The 15,824-nt window shown below is 37.4% G+C and overlaps 1 protein-coding gene across 1 annotated transcript in view; it reads right to left on the bottom strand.

Moving 5' to 3' along the window:
- LOC105811812 (phospholipid scramblase 2-like) overlaps positions 1–9,809 on the bottom strand; it is a 69,682-nt gene extending 59,873 nt beyond the window's left edge. The window contains 2 exon segments of the mRNA XM_012646090.1: positions 1,087–1,112; positions 9,465–9,809. Coding sequence (XP_012501544.1) covers positions 1,087–1,099 — 13 coding nt within the window. The 5' untranslated portion in view covers positions 1,100–1,112; positions 9,465–9,809.
- Between the last annotated feature and the right edge of the window lie 6,015 nt (positions 9,810–15,824).

Genomic DNA, 15,824 nt, shown 5'->3' with positions numbered 1-15,824 from the left:
TGGTTTCAAACTCCTGAGCTCAAACAATCCGCCCGCCTCGGCCTCCAAGAGAGCTAGGATTACAGGTGTGAGCCACCGCGCCCGGCCAAGATATTTTATTTTTACTTCTATATGTGTATACATATATATACATTTATTCTTATACGTATATACATTTTATCTATTTTTGCACACATATACATACACACATACAATTATACATACAAAACTGAAGAGTTAAAAGGTAACTATGACCATGGCCAAATAAATATTTTTAAATTGAGTGGAAGCATCCTAGAGCTTGTAGCAAATAGCTTAATTCTATGTAAATTTACATTTCAAAAGCTCTGAGTTTTATAAATAAAAAGATCATAAAACTTCACATAGGAAAAGTAAGGGGTCTAGTTTTAAAGATTATCCAATATACCTGGACAGCTGACATTATAGTGAAAGATACGTATTTCTTGACAATGTCAAAAAAGATAAAAAAGAGAATAAAAAACATTTCAGAACATCAGGATTTTGTTTTTTATATTTTTGCTATGCTGTATTTTTCTGTTCCATACCTTAAAATTTTAATAAGACAAAGTCTTTCATTACATGCTTGATAAATATCCATCTTATTTACAATTCTCTTGAAAGAAAAAAAGCCAGAACATAGTGATTGATATTTATTTAAACCTATGTAATGAAATATACATCAAGGTTTGTAACTGAGGATTTTATTACAATGAACTCATATCTTAAATTTATTATCTGTCAATTAGTATGATTTGAATAATCTTTATGTGTATAAAATGCACAGAAAAAAGAGAAAATTGTTCTGGATGGAATATAGTATACATTATACAATATATTTCCCAATACACCTAAAATTTCTTAGTTTTCCCTGAAGTTTTCTTATTTTAATGAAAAAATTAATGATAGTGGATATTTGTGTACATCTCTCCATACTGAAAATACTGAATTACATGTTGGATTCTGCAACATAAACAACACAAAGCAAATTACATATTTTCAGAAATTGAATAAAACATCATGACAAGTAACAAGTTACCAACAGATTAACATTATAGGGAGAAACGTAGATTAAAGTAGATTACTTACTTTTTTTGTCCATGATTTAAATAGCTCTGAAAAAGAAGATCTGATATTAACATATTGTCTACAAATTTACAGGTCAAATATGACTGCTGAAACAGAATACTCTAAAACTACACAGGCACACTCATAGGATATTCCTCTTCATTCATCTAGTTAAGCCTTATCCAGTCATTTAAATCCTTTGAACTTGACCCCATTCCCCTTACTGTGCTTCTGAGTAGGAATTTAGAAGATGTTGGTCAGCCCATGATGGTGAACACTTTCTTAAAGTCTTTGGGAAGAGAGTTCAATGAAGCAGAAAGCCATAAAGGAACCTTGTGAACTTAAGACCCCAAATGGGCTGGGTGCGGTGGCTCACGCCTGTAATCCTAGCACTCTGGGAGGCAGAGGTGAGAGGATTGCTCGAGGTCAGGAGTTCCAGACCAGCTGCTCAGGAGGCTGAGGAAGGAGGATTGCTTGAGCCCAGGAGTTTGAGGTTGCTGTGAGCTAGGTCCATGTACCGCACTTTAGTTTAGCCCAGGCGACAGAGTGAGACTCTGTCTCAAAAAAAAAAACCCAAATGGTAACCAAACTAAAAAAAAAAATACAGCCTTCACAACCTCCACAACCTAAAGGAAACATGTAGTCCAGTGCCCAGCCTCTCAGCCAGGCTCCAGGAATGGTCCAGCAGGAAAGCAAGAAAGGTTAATTTCAGGGCACAGTGCTGCAATTATCTCTGGAAATTCCAGGTCCTGTGGACCTGTTTTGCCTAACTTGAATAGCAAATTTGAGAAGGCTTGACAGTCTGTTCTTTGCATCAAGAGATGCTTTTTACCAGATAACCCACTCTCCGGAGTTGGCATAACTGTAGCACCTTGACAATCCAAGTGAAACTTTGTACTTGGTTATTTCTACAGAATAAATAACAATAAACAATCTACTCAATATCCTGATTTCCAGTGCTTTGATCCCATCCTAATTGTTCCCACTACTATCTAGTCACTACTTTCTCTGTCTATTGTGAATCCCAACCCCCTTTATGCTTGTTAATTATAATTTACACATCAGGCAAAAACACTCTTCCCCAAATTAGCCCTTCCCCTTCCCAAGCACACTGCAGTGTTGGCTGCCTTTCACCAATTCCTCCTACTGAACAATCCTAAATGTTACTTAAGTCACCTGATCCCACTACACTCTCAATTAAAATCTAGTGTTCCCAAGAAGAAACCACTTTCTTCCTCTGTGTTTCAAAATTATTTTTTATCATTGCTAACTTTAAGCATAAAATTTCAAAATCTGGTAAAACTTTTAAGACTGCTCCAATTATAGTCACCTCTGAATTATATTTACTCAAGAAGTTCGGCAATGGTTGAATAATTCAAATGGGTTTACTTGACCCTGGAATAAATCCAAAAATGTGTCTGTGTTACTGATTTAACTTCCTGGATTTTCTTTGAACAATAGGAACCCTGGTTTGCATTAACTGGTCAGAAATCAGGGGCTGTGTTCAAGTCAGAAGGGCAGAAATATTAAAATTTACATTTTTCTGCAATTAATTTATAGGTAAATAATAAGTTAATAAACATACGTAACCAAAGTAGACTAAAAGTTTTCAAACTATGTTTGTATTTTAGGTTCCATCATCTAAAGAACTATAAAAATAAATAGAAGGAGACCAAATTTATACGTACAAAAGACCAAGTTGTTTTTGTCAAGCTCACGTTTCCATCATCAAAGGATATACACTAAAATGAATACCCATTTTCTTAAAACATGTTAAGAATACTTTAACAAATATATATAAAAAAGACTGATAAATTCTGGAGTAGTATCCCTTAATTAACATGCTGGACTACACATCTTTAAAGTTTTTATCTAACCCATGTTTCTTACAGGACACCACTCTTTTTATTTTTTTTATTTCAGGATATTATGGGGGTACAGATGTTTAGGTTACGTATGTTGCCCTTACCCCCTCCCCTCCCAAGTCCGAGTTTCAAGTGCGTCCGTCCCTCGGATGGTGCGCATCTCACTCTTTGTGTATGCATATACGCGTCCCCTCCCCCCGCCTGACATCCAATACATGTTATTCTTATATACCACTCTTTAACATGCTTAGTTTTAAACGGAATTGGCCTTTAACTATAATAATTTTAACAGCAATTTTAAGTGACTATTGTTTCAGTCATTCTTATTTTGCCTACAGTGTCAGAAAGGCACTAAGTAACATCTAATGAAAAATCCTAAATGATATATCTAAGAGAAGAAATACAGGCAAATGTTTATTTCTTATTTTTTACAAACATACCATTGAATTGGGAAAAAAAATCATACTTTCTAGATTGCGAATCTATACATTTCAGATGGAAAATATTTTTGTTATAATTTAAAAAATATTTCTCCTTAGCATTTAGCTGTTTTAGGCTGGTAAGTCCAGTGCAAGCCAGAAATAAAAGAATCTTTCTGCTAGAAAGTTAGGGAATTCATAAACTAACACTATGTATAATTTTAAGAACAGGTGGAGGATCTTAAGCACGGAATGTCATAAGTTTCCAAGTCCTTGCAAATGAGTACTAATTGTGAATACACATAGTATTTACTTTTCATGGGCTCAGAGCTCATTCTTTCCTTGCACAGAATTCCCAGAAACAGAAACTAAGCAGATTATATAATAGTGCTCATTTGTTCATATTTGTTCTTTTTCTTCCTATTTAGTTATATTATTTTAAGTCATATAAGTTAGTGAGGATGATTACCTATGACAAAACTACTACAGAATAAAATCTGGGTCCTCACTATAGGTTTTAGAATTTTAGTAATTACATAATATCATGAGCATTGAAAATGGTATGTCATAAGCTCTATACAAAATGTTAAGCGATCCTTGTACCTGTACCTGTGCCAAGTAGAATAAAGCACTATATACCAGATGAATAAAGTCATCCACCACGTGGATGCCTACTCTGTTTGCTGTTACAATGAGCCTTTGGTTCTCTCAAACTTAATGAGTATATTCCAAGACATATGTCACTCAGTTTGGGGAATAACTGAGTGTGTTTTTGTTGAATTAATTAGTTAATTAATTTAACGTGATAACTCTTTAACAATGGCTTCTACCATTCTTAGTTTTTAAAAAGTTTACAAATACTTTAGGGAAAGAGAAAATCTTATTTATGCTGTCCCCAAAGGAAAAAAAAAGTCTGTAATAATGTCATATTATATATTATACCATTGCAATCATAATTACTCCAAGACAACAGAATTTCAAAATATAATACAATTACTACATACTTACAACAGAATTTCAAAACATAATTACTACATACTTTTCCTAACTCTGTTAAATGAGAGCTTTGGAGGAAATTGAGGCATCATACACTACACTTGATCTTAGCCAAAAGGCCAAGAAGCGATAGAGGCATCATATATTATATGTACATTGTGTACATATAAATACATCTCTGTTAAAATCACTCGATCAGAAATCACAAGTCCCCATTGATGCTCTGGACTATTTGGTAATTGTAAACCTCTACCACCAGGGAGAAGGAGAAACAGCACAGGGGATTTCCAGTTACAGCTTCACAATTTATATTACAGTGAAACCATTTGACTTACCTCTTGAAGTCCTGAAATTTCTCTTATTGCCTTCAAACAGCATTAATGCAAAATCTGGAATCCAAAGGGGAAGTATCCCTAATTTTAGGAGATCCTGAAACTAATGTGCCTATAAACTAGGCATAACTATATATGGGTTATTTATCTGAATTTACTTATTAATTGCCTAAGAACAAATCTCCCCCCAAAACCCATGATAAACTAGTTCACATTCTTCTTACGGCCCAAGATGAGATACATATTCTGAATTATTTTAGCAAAACTCTAGTTCTCTAAAATCAACCACAAGACTTCTAGGTCCCTAATTTTCTACCAATAAGTGAGAATGAGATATTAGGCTAGGGGGAAGGGAGGTATTGGGAGTAGTAGGCCAGGAGCAGAACCTAATATTGCAGAGGTTAACTCACAAGTCAAATAATTTTCATATTGCTCAGGTTATGTTTGTAGGTAAATTTTGTGCATTTAAGAAGGTTTAGTTAACATCTAAGAAGGAAAACAACTCATCTGCTGAACTCTAGTTTTGGTAAAAGTTAAGCAGAGTGAGAGCAGATGCATTTAAACAGTAAGTGGATCAAGGAGTTGATGAGCATTTGAGTACACCAGCACATCACACAGCATGGTACAGGACGGAAGGGGTAACTGAGGTCGACTATAAATACAAAGGTCCTTTTAACAAAAAAATCCACTTCTGTATTTTATATTTAAAAAACACTTTGGTATAGCCTTTTATATTTAATAGTATTTTATAGTAAACCTTAAATAAAAATGCAGATAATACATCAACTGGAACCAACTGAGATGGTAGTGGTCAAGTGTTCTACAAGACTAACAAGCAAATCAAAGAGATAAAAGAAGTAAAAACCCATATTTATGTTTTATTATTCTCATTTGATTGCTTTATTACTCCTGAAAATCCTTTCCTGAAAACCCAGAACTCCCTCACAAATTTGAGTTATTTCTTTTCATCCTTATGTATGATGAAACTAAACTCACAAAAATATTATTTAGTGTCATACAGCTTACTAACTTGCTAAACTGAGACAGCTGATGATTCATATTCTTTGCACTCATTCACTGAAAAAAAAAGGACTGCTAACTTTCAGTGAGATTTGTTAAATGACAATCTTTAAAGTATCTTTCTTATGTAAGACAGAAAAGTCTTGAATCTGAATTTACTATTGTGGCCCTTTAGTTTTTATTACGCCAGGTGCTATGGTTTGAATGTGTCCCCCAAAGTCCATGTGTTGGGAGACAGGGCCTAATAAGAGATGATTAGGTCATGAGAACTCTGCCTTCATGAATAGAGTAATGTCTTTATCTTGGAAGTGAGTGACTTAGCACCAGAATACAGAGTGGGTTTGGTGAGGAAAGCAAGTTCTATCCCCTCTTGTTCTCTTGCCCTTCTGCTTTCTACATGGAATGGGGAAGCAGGAATGCCCTCTCCAGATGCCAGCATGTTGAGACAGCCATGCACCGCATAATGATGTTTCGTTTGACAACAGATTGCATATATGACAGTGGTCCCCGAAGATTATAATAGTGTATTTTTACTGTTTCCTTTCTATGTTTATATATATTTAGATTCACAAATATGTAACCATTGTGTTGCAACTGACTACAATATTCAGTACAGTAACATGTTGTATGGGTTTGTAGCCCAGAAGCAACAGGCTATACCGTCTAGCTTTGTGTAAGTACACTGTATGATGTTCACACAATGATGAAATTGCCTAATGATGCATTTCTCAGAATGTATCCCTGCCATTAAGTGATACATGACTATGTTGGACTTCCTAGCCTCCAGAAGTATAAGGAATAAACCTCTTCCTTATTATATATTACCCATTTTCAGGTATACTGTTATAGCTGCATGAACAGGGTAAGACACCAAGTAAGTTTTTACTAAGCACTTATTAAAATAAAATTTGGAAAAAAAAAACAATTGTTAGTACTGACTAAGTAAAGTGTTTGGCTTTTAAATTTAACACTCATGAGTGTGCATATATATATGCACATACACATGTATACATATAAACACATTTCTTATGTAAATATTCACTTAGTATAAAGCTCGTGTGGTTTTCAAGGAATATTGAATGAAGACATAGAGCGTGCAAGGCTCTATACCAGGCACTACAGCACTATACCTAGGCACTAGGGGAGACAGGAAAATATATTATTGAAAATGCTCTAGGTGCTATGCATAAAAATAATGATAGTATAAGAAAGGGTTATGGGGGGACACTAACTTAGATGGTGGTGGGGCAGAGGCTTATCAGGAAAGCCAGATTAAGAGGTGAAGGAAATTGAAAATCACTAATGTATGAAGGTGTGGTTAAGTGGGGGTGCTGTGAAGTAGGGCATAACAGACAGAGAGAACTTCACAGGTAGAAGTCCTGAAGCTGAAGGGAACGTGACTCATTCAAGGACATGAGCGCTCTGGGAGGGTCCAGATCAGAAGAGGAGAGATCCTTAGAGATGAGGACGGAGAGGTGTTCAGAGGCCAGTTCACACATATTTAGCTTCTCTCTACCTGTACTCTAAGCTCCTTTACAGATCAGAAGGCTGTCTGATCTGCAACCCAGATATTTTATTTTATTATTTTCAGTTTTATTACCATTTTATTTTATTTTATTTTTTATTTCAGCATATTACGGGGGTACAAATGTTTAGGTTACATATATTGCCTTTGCCCCACCCGAGTCAGAGCTTCAAGTGTATCTATCCCCCACATGGTGCACACCGCACCCATTAGGTGTGTGTATACCCATCCCTTCCTTCCCCCTGCCTGACACCCAATGAATGTTACTACTATTTACACATAAGTATTGATCAGTTAATACCAATTTGCTGGTGAGTACATGTGGTGTTTGTTTTTCCATTCTTGTGATACTTCACTTAGTAGAATGGGCTTCACCTCTATCCAGGATAATACAAGAGGTGCTAGATCACCATTGTTTTTTGTGGCTGAGTAGAACTCCATAGTATACATATACCACATTTTATTAATCCACTCATGTATTGATGGGCACTTGGGTTGTTTCCACATCTTTGCAATTGTGAATTGTGCTGCTATAAATATTCTAGTGCAGATGTCTTTTTTATAGAATGTCTGTTTTTCCTTTGGGTAGATGCCCGGTAATGGGATTGCTGGATCAAATGGTAGTTCTACTTGTAGCTCTTTGAGGTATCTCCATATTACTTTCCACAGAGGTTGTACTAGTTTGCAGTCCCACCAGCAGTGTGTGAGTGTTCCTATCACTCGCATCCACACCAACATTTATTTTGGTACTTTTTGATAAAGAACATTTTCACTGGAGTTAAGTGATATCTCATTGAGATTTTGAGTTGCATTTCCCTGATGATTAGAGACGTGGAGCATTTTTTCATATGTTTATTGGCTATTAGTCTTGTCTTCTTTTGAAAAGTTTCTGTTCATGTCCTTTGCCCACTTTTTGATAGGGTTGTTTGATTTTTTCTTGCTGATTTTCCTGAGTTCTATATAGATTCTAGTTATCAGCCCTTTATCACATGTGTAGCATGTGAATAGTTTCTCCCATTCTGTAGGTTGTCTGTTTACTCTCATGATAGTTTCCAACAAATCGTTATTCAATAAATGGTCCTGGGAAAATTGGATAGCAACCCAGCTATTTTAAATGCCACTTTTCTATCCAACTACAGAAATCCACTCATTTTATTTTTCATTTCCTTGCATTTGCTCATTGTTCAAAGCCCTTCTATTGTTGTGTTATTAAGAGAAACGTCTACTGTAGGAAAGTTCAAGAAAGAAAAAGGAACCCCAAACCTCGTGACAAGTCTCATTAAGCAACTGTGTCTTGTACTATCCATGTATCTCAAATTGCTAAACCGGAAGAAGCAATGACTGCCTGTTCCTGGAACTGAGAAGGAGCCATGCCAAGACTTTCAGGAATAACAGTACATGAATAAAAACACATGGGCAGCAGATAGTGAGCTTGGAGAAGGAGGGACTTTGTCAAATATTTAAAATATTGAAAGCTAACTTTGACAGAGTATTTCCTGCAGTGCCAGGCACCACTCTGATAACATTACATCAATACATGTAATACTCCGTAACTTTTGTAATTCTCTTAACAGTTACATAATTTCAGAGATGAGGCAAAGAAAGGAACATACATGAAGAAACTGGCTCAGAATCTACAGACGTGAAATATAGTAGAGGCAGGATTCGAACTCAGGCAGCCTGGCTCTGGAGCTACTGGTCTCAACCAGTAGCTTTGTACAGCCTCCACCTTTCATATTGCTCTGGTATTGTAGAGTGCCTAGCATAGTTTGCGGCTCCAGTTATACTTGCAATTAATACTTGTTAAACGACAGACAGCAGGCTCTATTAATTGTTCCTTTTAATACTCCCTCTATGCTGGCAGATACTCTTAAGCTCAGCTTCTGGCCATGATTCAGGCCGCTCTCTGCCTGTAAAGCAGCACAGCTAAGGGGAAGCAGAGATCTGCTAGGTGTTTTCAGGCAGGACGCATGTCGTCAGAATGGATCGAGGGCAGATTATGGGCACCGCTGGGCCAGCTGGAGCTCCACTTCCCGGCTCCACTTCCAGGGTCCCTTTCCGAGGCCTCTCGGACCCCTGCTCCCAACTTTCACCCCCCATTCTCCACCGCCTAAGCAAACACAAGCAGCGGGCTCCTTCCGCATAAACCGTCCCCACCACCTGAGCCTGGCCCTGGGACTTGCGCAGATTCCGCTGGAGCTCCCTAGCCCCGGGGAGGCGAAAGAGAAAGTTGCTCGCTTACCTGCGGCTGCAGCTGTTCCTGCGCAGCCCGGAGAGAGCGAAGGTCCAGGGACCTGGGCGCCGGGCGGTGACTCTTTTCCCCCTTTGCCCTTTACCCGCTGGGCACGGATGTCACACGACCTCCTCTGAAGTCAGCGGGAAAGGAGTAGTAACCTTGGTGCTGACACGCACGGCTCTCCGTTTCGTTTCCTGGATCCTACGTGTAGGGCACGGTTTTCCTTCCCTGGTCTCTATGCTGGTCCCCACGCTGGTTCCCCAGGTCTTGCGTCACTCCCGGAAGGCGACCAAGCTGAAGGGAGGAAGGGGTGCTGCTCCTCGCCCACCCCCGTCCACCCCACCGCCTGCTTTCTCGCTCCTTGGAGAGATTCCCACAGTGTTTGAACAGAGGTGAATTGGGACCTCGACATCAGCTGGAACTGTAAAGTCAACAACTGGGGAGTGGCCTCCTCTAGGGGATTTTCATTACTCAGGCCTTGACCCGAATCCCTCAGACTCCTGTAGCTTTTCAAAGCAGGGGAGCAGAGGGCTGCTTAGAGTACAAACGCGCAGGGATCAAGATTATTTTTATGTTTTTTTTTTCTCTCTTGGTGTCTTGCTCATTCTTCCACCAAATTTATGTTTTACTGTTTTTTAATTTATTTTAATCACTATCTTAATTTTTTAAGAGCTCGCTTCATTTTTATAAATATTGTGCCTAGATGCTTTTAAAAAAATAAATTTTACTGTGTATACTTAAGGTATACACAAGATTTTATAAGATACACATATATAGTTAAATGGTTACTCTTGTGGAGCAAATTAGTATATCCATCATCTCTCTTAACTATATATGTGTATCTTATAAAATCTTTATGATTTCCTTAATCTTATATCCCTCTTTACACACTTTATGTTGTGACTTCCCAAGTCTTGCAAAATCAGTTTCCACATCTGCCTCTTCTTTCTGGTTTCTCAAATTTGTTGAGATCTTACTCACTACAGTACATTCTCATCTTTTCCTAGTCTTTGGGGATTTTAAAGTTTTGAAGTCTTTGTTCGTTTTGTTCTAATTGTCTTGACTTTCATTTTATTTTAGGCTCTGAAGAAAAGTACCATCTTTAATTTGAAAATATCTACACATGGTATAAACTATTATTTGCCTAACAAAATCAGTCTCTGCATTTGCATGGTAAAATAGCAGTTTTCAAATTTTAGCATGCTTAAGAATCACCTGGAAATATAGTTAAAACTAAATTTGCAGAGCCCCACCTTCAGGGTTTCTGATTCAGTAAATCTGGGATGACCCCTGAGAATTTGCTTTTCTAACAGGTTTTCGTATCATGCTGATGATGCTTTTCTGCATTTTAAGAACCACTTATTAAAAGAACCCTATTTAGCTCATGTATTGTGGAACAACATATTTGTGGAAGGAGAGTCTTAGCACAAATGATGAACTTTGATTAGTAGATTGTAGTAATGATTCCATGCTCCTTTCCCTGTGACTGGTGTACTTTGGGCATATTATTCATATCTGGCAAAGGGAAAATCTTGAGGGCTTCTAGGAAAAGGTGTACTGATTATGTGTGTGTATATATAGATACATGTAGATGTACTATACATATGCCTCCTCTCTTTTATGAGGCAGTGATATGTGGAATTGCAACAGCCATATTCGGACCAGGAGAGAATATGTCTTAAAGACGGTGGAACTGAAATGAGGAAAGAGCCCAGGAACATTATGCACTGATGACCTGCTACATTGATCCTGTACTTACGTATTAATAGCTCCAGATAACTTGTTACATGAAGGCTGGCTTGTGGTTGTAAAATCTAATGATATTTATCTTTGTTCTTCACCTAATTTCATACTCAAGGCAAACAAGTTCATCATTTTCTACATGGTAGGATTTATTTCTTTTAAATTTAATACTATGGTTATAGTTCTTTGTGATTCTGGTTTTTTGTTTAAGCTATTAAAGTTTATTTGCAGTCAAAAGCATTGTACCACTGAGGATATTAACTATATTCCTTCTAAAATCTTCTTTACTGTTCTTATCTCATTTTTTTTTTGTTGTTCGTTTGTTTCTGTCTTTTGCTTAGGCTAACTGCGGTAACCAATGGCTCCAAGACTCCCACAGCCCGTGAGGAGTTGGTATAACAAGGCTTTATGGGAAACAGCAGCAGAAGGATGATCTCACTGTGCATCACTGGTCCTGACAACTGGGTGCTTGAGTTTCACCTAAATTAGGGCAAAGTTTTCTATTTTGAGAAGCTAACCTTAGCAAAGAATTTTTATTTTCACACGTTCTTTATTATTCAACTTCAGTCCATATTATTTTGCTGAGTTTATAACCAACCTCAAGACTTTAATAACATAACAAAATAAAAAATAATTTAAACTATGGTAACAACTAAATGGAAGTGTTCCTCTTTGGTGGTGGGGGACTCTGCTTCACAGCATCATTAAGGAACCCACACTAATGGAAGCTCTGGAATCTTTAATATCTGGCTTCCCAGGTTATTCTGGGCTTTGACATTGAGTCTGCAGTCAGGGCAAGGCCGAAAAGGGTTGCGTATAGGAGGTTTTTATGGGCCAGATATGAAATTGACACATATCACTTCTGGTTACATTCTGTTGTTCTGAACTCAGTTGGACAGCCGCACTAAACTGCAAGGAAGGTTGGGAATGCTGTCTGGTATAAAGTTTATTATTAATTAAGCAAAAAGTCTTTATGCTTTCTTCTGGAGATTTTCACTAAAGATTAAAATAAATATAAAGCCCCTCTTTAACAAACTATAAGTAGCCAGATGCATGATCACAGCTATTTATACAATCTTAAATCTGATTACTATAACAAAAATATTTCTAGAAGTTTTGTAATAGAAATCATTCTAAACGAGCCAAAATTTCAATACCCATGTTTTTCAGGTCCCATTGAGAAAGAGAAAATTGGACATCTTTAAGTAATACAGCATAGAACTGAGCCTAGCAAGATTTTCCAAGCACCTATTACAACAGAAAGATGTAGATCACATGGGTGGGGGTCGGGGCTGTATATCAATCCAGAAAGAACAGTTCAGTGCTGGCTTTCTGCAGGAAAAGATTTCTCCGCTAGGTTTTGAAAGAGTAGAAGATAGCCATGAGCATAAGGCAGCAACATAAACAAAAGAAGACCATGGTGTATTTCAAGAATACAAGTATTAAGTATGGCTACAGTGCATTTAGGAGCAACGTATGGTATTGACAGAGACTCCTGATCTTGAGGGTGAGGCAATTGTTGACCAAAACTTGTGTTTCCTCTTCCATGGAATAGAATTGTAGCTAAGAAGTAGCTGTCTAGGTTAGGACTACATTACCCTGCATCTAGGTTTCCCCATGTGACTGAATTCCACCCAATAGAGTGTGAGAAGAAGCAAATGTGTTACCTCCATGCCAAAGTTATTAAGAAGTAGGTGAGCCTTCACCATGCTATTTTCCCTTCAATCGCCTTGATGCGGAAGATGATGAGATCTTAAGGAATGGCAGAGCTAAAAAGGAGAAGTATCCCTCCACCCTGAACTACCACATGGACATAAGCTGCCCACCAACCAGAAACCCCCACCTTGATAGTCATGTAAGCTAGAAATAAGCTTCTATTGGAAAATTTGTTATAGCAGCTAGCATTATCCAAACTAATCAACTCCAGAAGGCTGGAGGGAGCCATTGGTATAAGGTCACATATTAATACTATTGAGAAGATATTGGATTTTATTTTGGAGGATAGATTGAAGAATGATACAATTTTAAGTATGAAAAAGACATTATTAACCTCTAGTTTTAGAAAGACTAAATTATTGACATTGTGAAAAATTATTTGTATGATAGGAGAAACAAGCAGTTAGGAGATGATTTTAGTTACAATTCAAGCCCAAAATAATGCAATACTGAACTAAAATATTGAGATGGTGTTTAGTAAAATTAGAAAGAAGGGAGGTCTTACAGGGATTTAAGAAAAAAAAAAGAAAGAAAATGTGGTGCTTAGTGACTAAATAGATTTGGGGGAGACAAAGAAGAGAATTATCTTAAGCATGTTTCCACCTTTGGCAATTGATAGTGCAAACAAATAAATAGGGATTGCTGAAGGAAATTTGGGGTAGAGTTCAGTTGCATTAATTGAATTTGAGTTGCCTGTAGGACATCAAAGTGGGAACAACTGATAGATTGCTAAGATATTCTTGCCTACCTCTTAGAAGTGAAACAGCCATGTGCACAGTATTTGAAGTGGTTCAAACATAGGAACTTGGGACATCCATGTGTAATGAGTGTAGGTGCTTCATCTTCTGCCTAAAGTAGACTGAAAGGGAAGACAAAGAAGGATGTGTAAAAATGAAGTGTGGTTTTTCTGAAATTACAGTGTGGGAGACTATTTATGAAGAAGTGGGCAATGGTGTCATAAATTGCAAGGAAGTAAAAGAAGCTGAGGCTATTATGGCCAAGTCCTGCTACTGAGGTCACAGTGTCACGTCCTCATGTTTGCACTCAATGTCAAGGAAAGAGTGCTGCCACATAACTTCTGGTCAAACACCGTGTCAAATTTATTGTGCCCTCCACCTCCCCACGTCCAGAGGGAAGGAAAGTCACTAAGCAAAACATATCTGCCACAATCTCATGCCACAATCTGAAGCCTAGTGGGTGGATGTTATCAGGGTGGAAAGAAAGTAGGTTCTCACTGTGTAGTTTCAGGTCCTGGTAAGGTACTACTTCTCATTTTTATTTCTGGCAGGGGAGAGAGAGAGAGAGAGCATTCTTTTCAGACAGCAGGGTGGGAGTGGGCATGCTGCTGCACCAGGCTGCCCTGGGAGGAGGCACAGGGCTAACTCTTTCTATGAGGCTGTCCAGTCATAGCCATGGTTTTATCAGGCACCACCTGATGCGCTTCAGTTGTTTACTTTGCAAACAATTATCACTTATTCAAAATTTAACCCCCCCCTAAAAAAACAAACAAAGCAAAATAAAATGGTTAGATTAAGGGTCTAAAGTTTCTACTTTATTTAACCAATTGTCAAATGACCATCTAAAGAGACAAATATTACTAAATTTAAAAGAAAAATCCAGAACATCCAAAAACAAAAATGTATTTTTTATAGATATTTTTTGGCTTTCAGTTCAATATTTAACAGTTTCTTTGGGCTCTAACAATTAAAGAGCCATTACCAATTTTAGAAAGGTCAATTTCACTGGCATGATAGGGTGGAAACTACATTTTAGTGCTTTGTAGAATAAAAAGGAAGGAAATGAAACATAAATAGTGAGTTTAGAATTTTTTTTTAAAAGGTAACTATAATTACTGCTAACCAAGCTTACTTTAAAAATATTATAAGCAAATATCAAGATCACTAACCATGAGTATGTAATGAATACCCAAAAGGAGGGTCACCTCATCACCCACAAATCCATTATACTAAACATTTGTTAGTTGAAAACATAAACTTTCCCGGAGGTATCACAAACAAAAACAAGAGAAAAGCCACATTAATAAAGTTCCCTTTGAAATTCTATTAACTAAAGATCCTAATATTAAAATATAAGGTGTATTTGTCAGGGTTCTTCAGATAATCAGGACCAATGGGACACATATGGATCTATAGAAAGGATTTGTTATGAGGAATTTTCTACTTCAATTATGGAGTCTGAGAAGCCCCATAATTTGCTGTCTGTAAGCTGGAGGCACAAAAAAGCTAGTGGTGTACTTCCAATCCAACCCTGAAGGCCTGAGACTCAGGAAAGCCAATGGTGTGGGTCCCAATTAGAGCCTAAAGGCCTGAGAGCCACAGAGCCACAGTGATGTCCGTTGGCAAAGGAAAATGGATACGCCAGCTCAAGAAGAGAGAACAAATTCGTCCCTCCCTCTGCCATTTTATCTTATTAAGTCACTCAGTGGATTGGGTAATGCCCACCTACTTTGCTGAGAAAGATCTTGACTCAGTCTGCTGATTCAAGTGATTATCTCTTTTGGAAATATTCTTAGTCTGTAACAGTAAAAACGAATCCGTTTTTCCTACTCTCACATATTACTCAACTCAGAACACTTTTGACACAAGATGTGTGTGGGTTTTCCCTCACACACAAAGCAATTCTTCATCAGGACACCAACTGAGTGTTGTATAATTCAATTCACTTCTAACACTATCTGACAAGGCTCACTGTACTCATTAGGTGTGAATTTGCCCATCCCTTCTTCCCCCCTCCCACCTGGCCAATTCCTTCATAAATGTTTCTTCCATATGTGTACATAAGTGTTGATCAATTAGTACCTATCTGATGGTGACTACATGTGCTTGTTTCTCCAATATTGTGATACTTCACTTAGTAGAATGAGCTCCAGCTCCATCCAGGGTAATA

Source organism: Propithecus coquereli, unplaced genomic scaffold, assembly GCF_000956105.1.
Source record: "Propithecus coquereli isolate 6110/MARCELLA unplaced genomic scaffold, Pcoq_1.0 Scaffold240, whole genome shotgun sequence".
Classification (NCBI taxonomy): Eukaryota; Metazoa; Chordata; class Mammalia; order Primates; family Indriidae; genus Propithecus; species Propithecus coquereli.
Note: the sequence above shows the minus strand (reverse complement) of the source record. Positions and strands in the feature narration are given on the sequence as shown.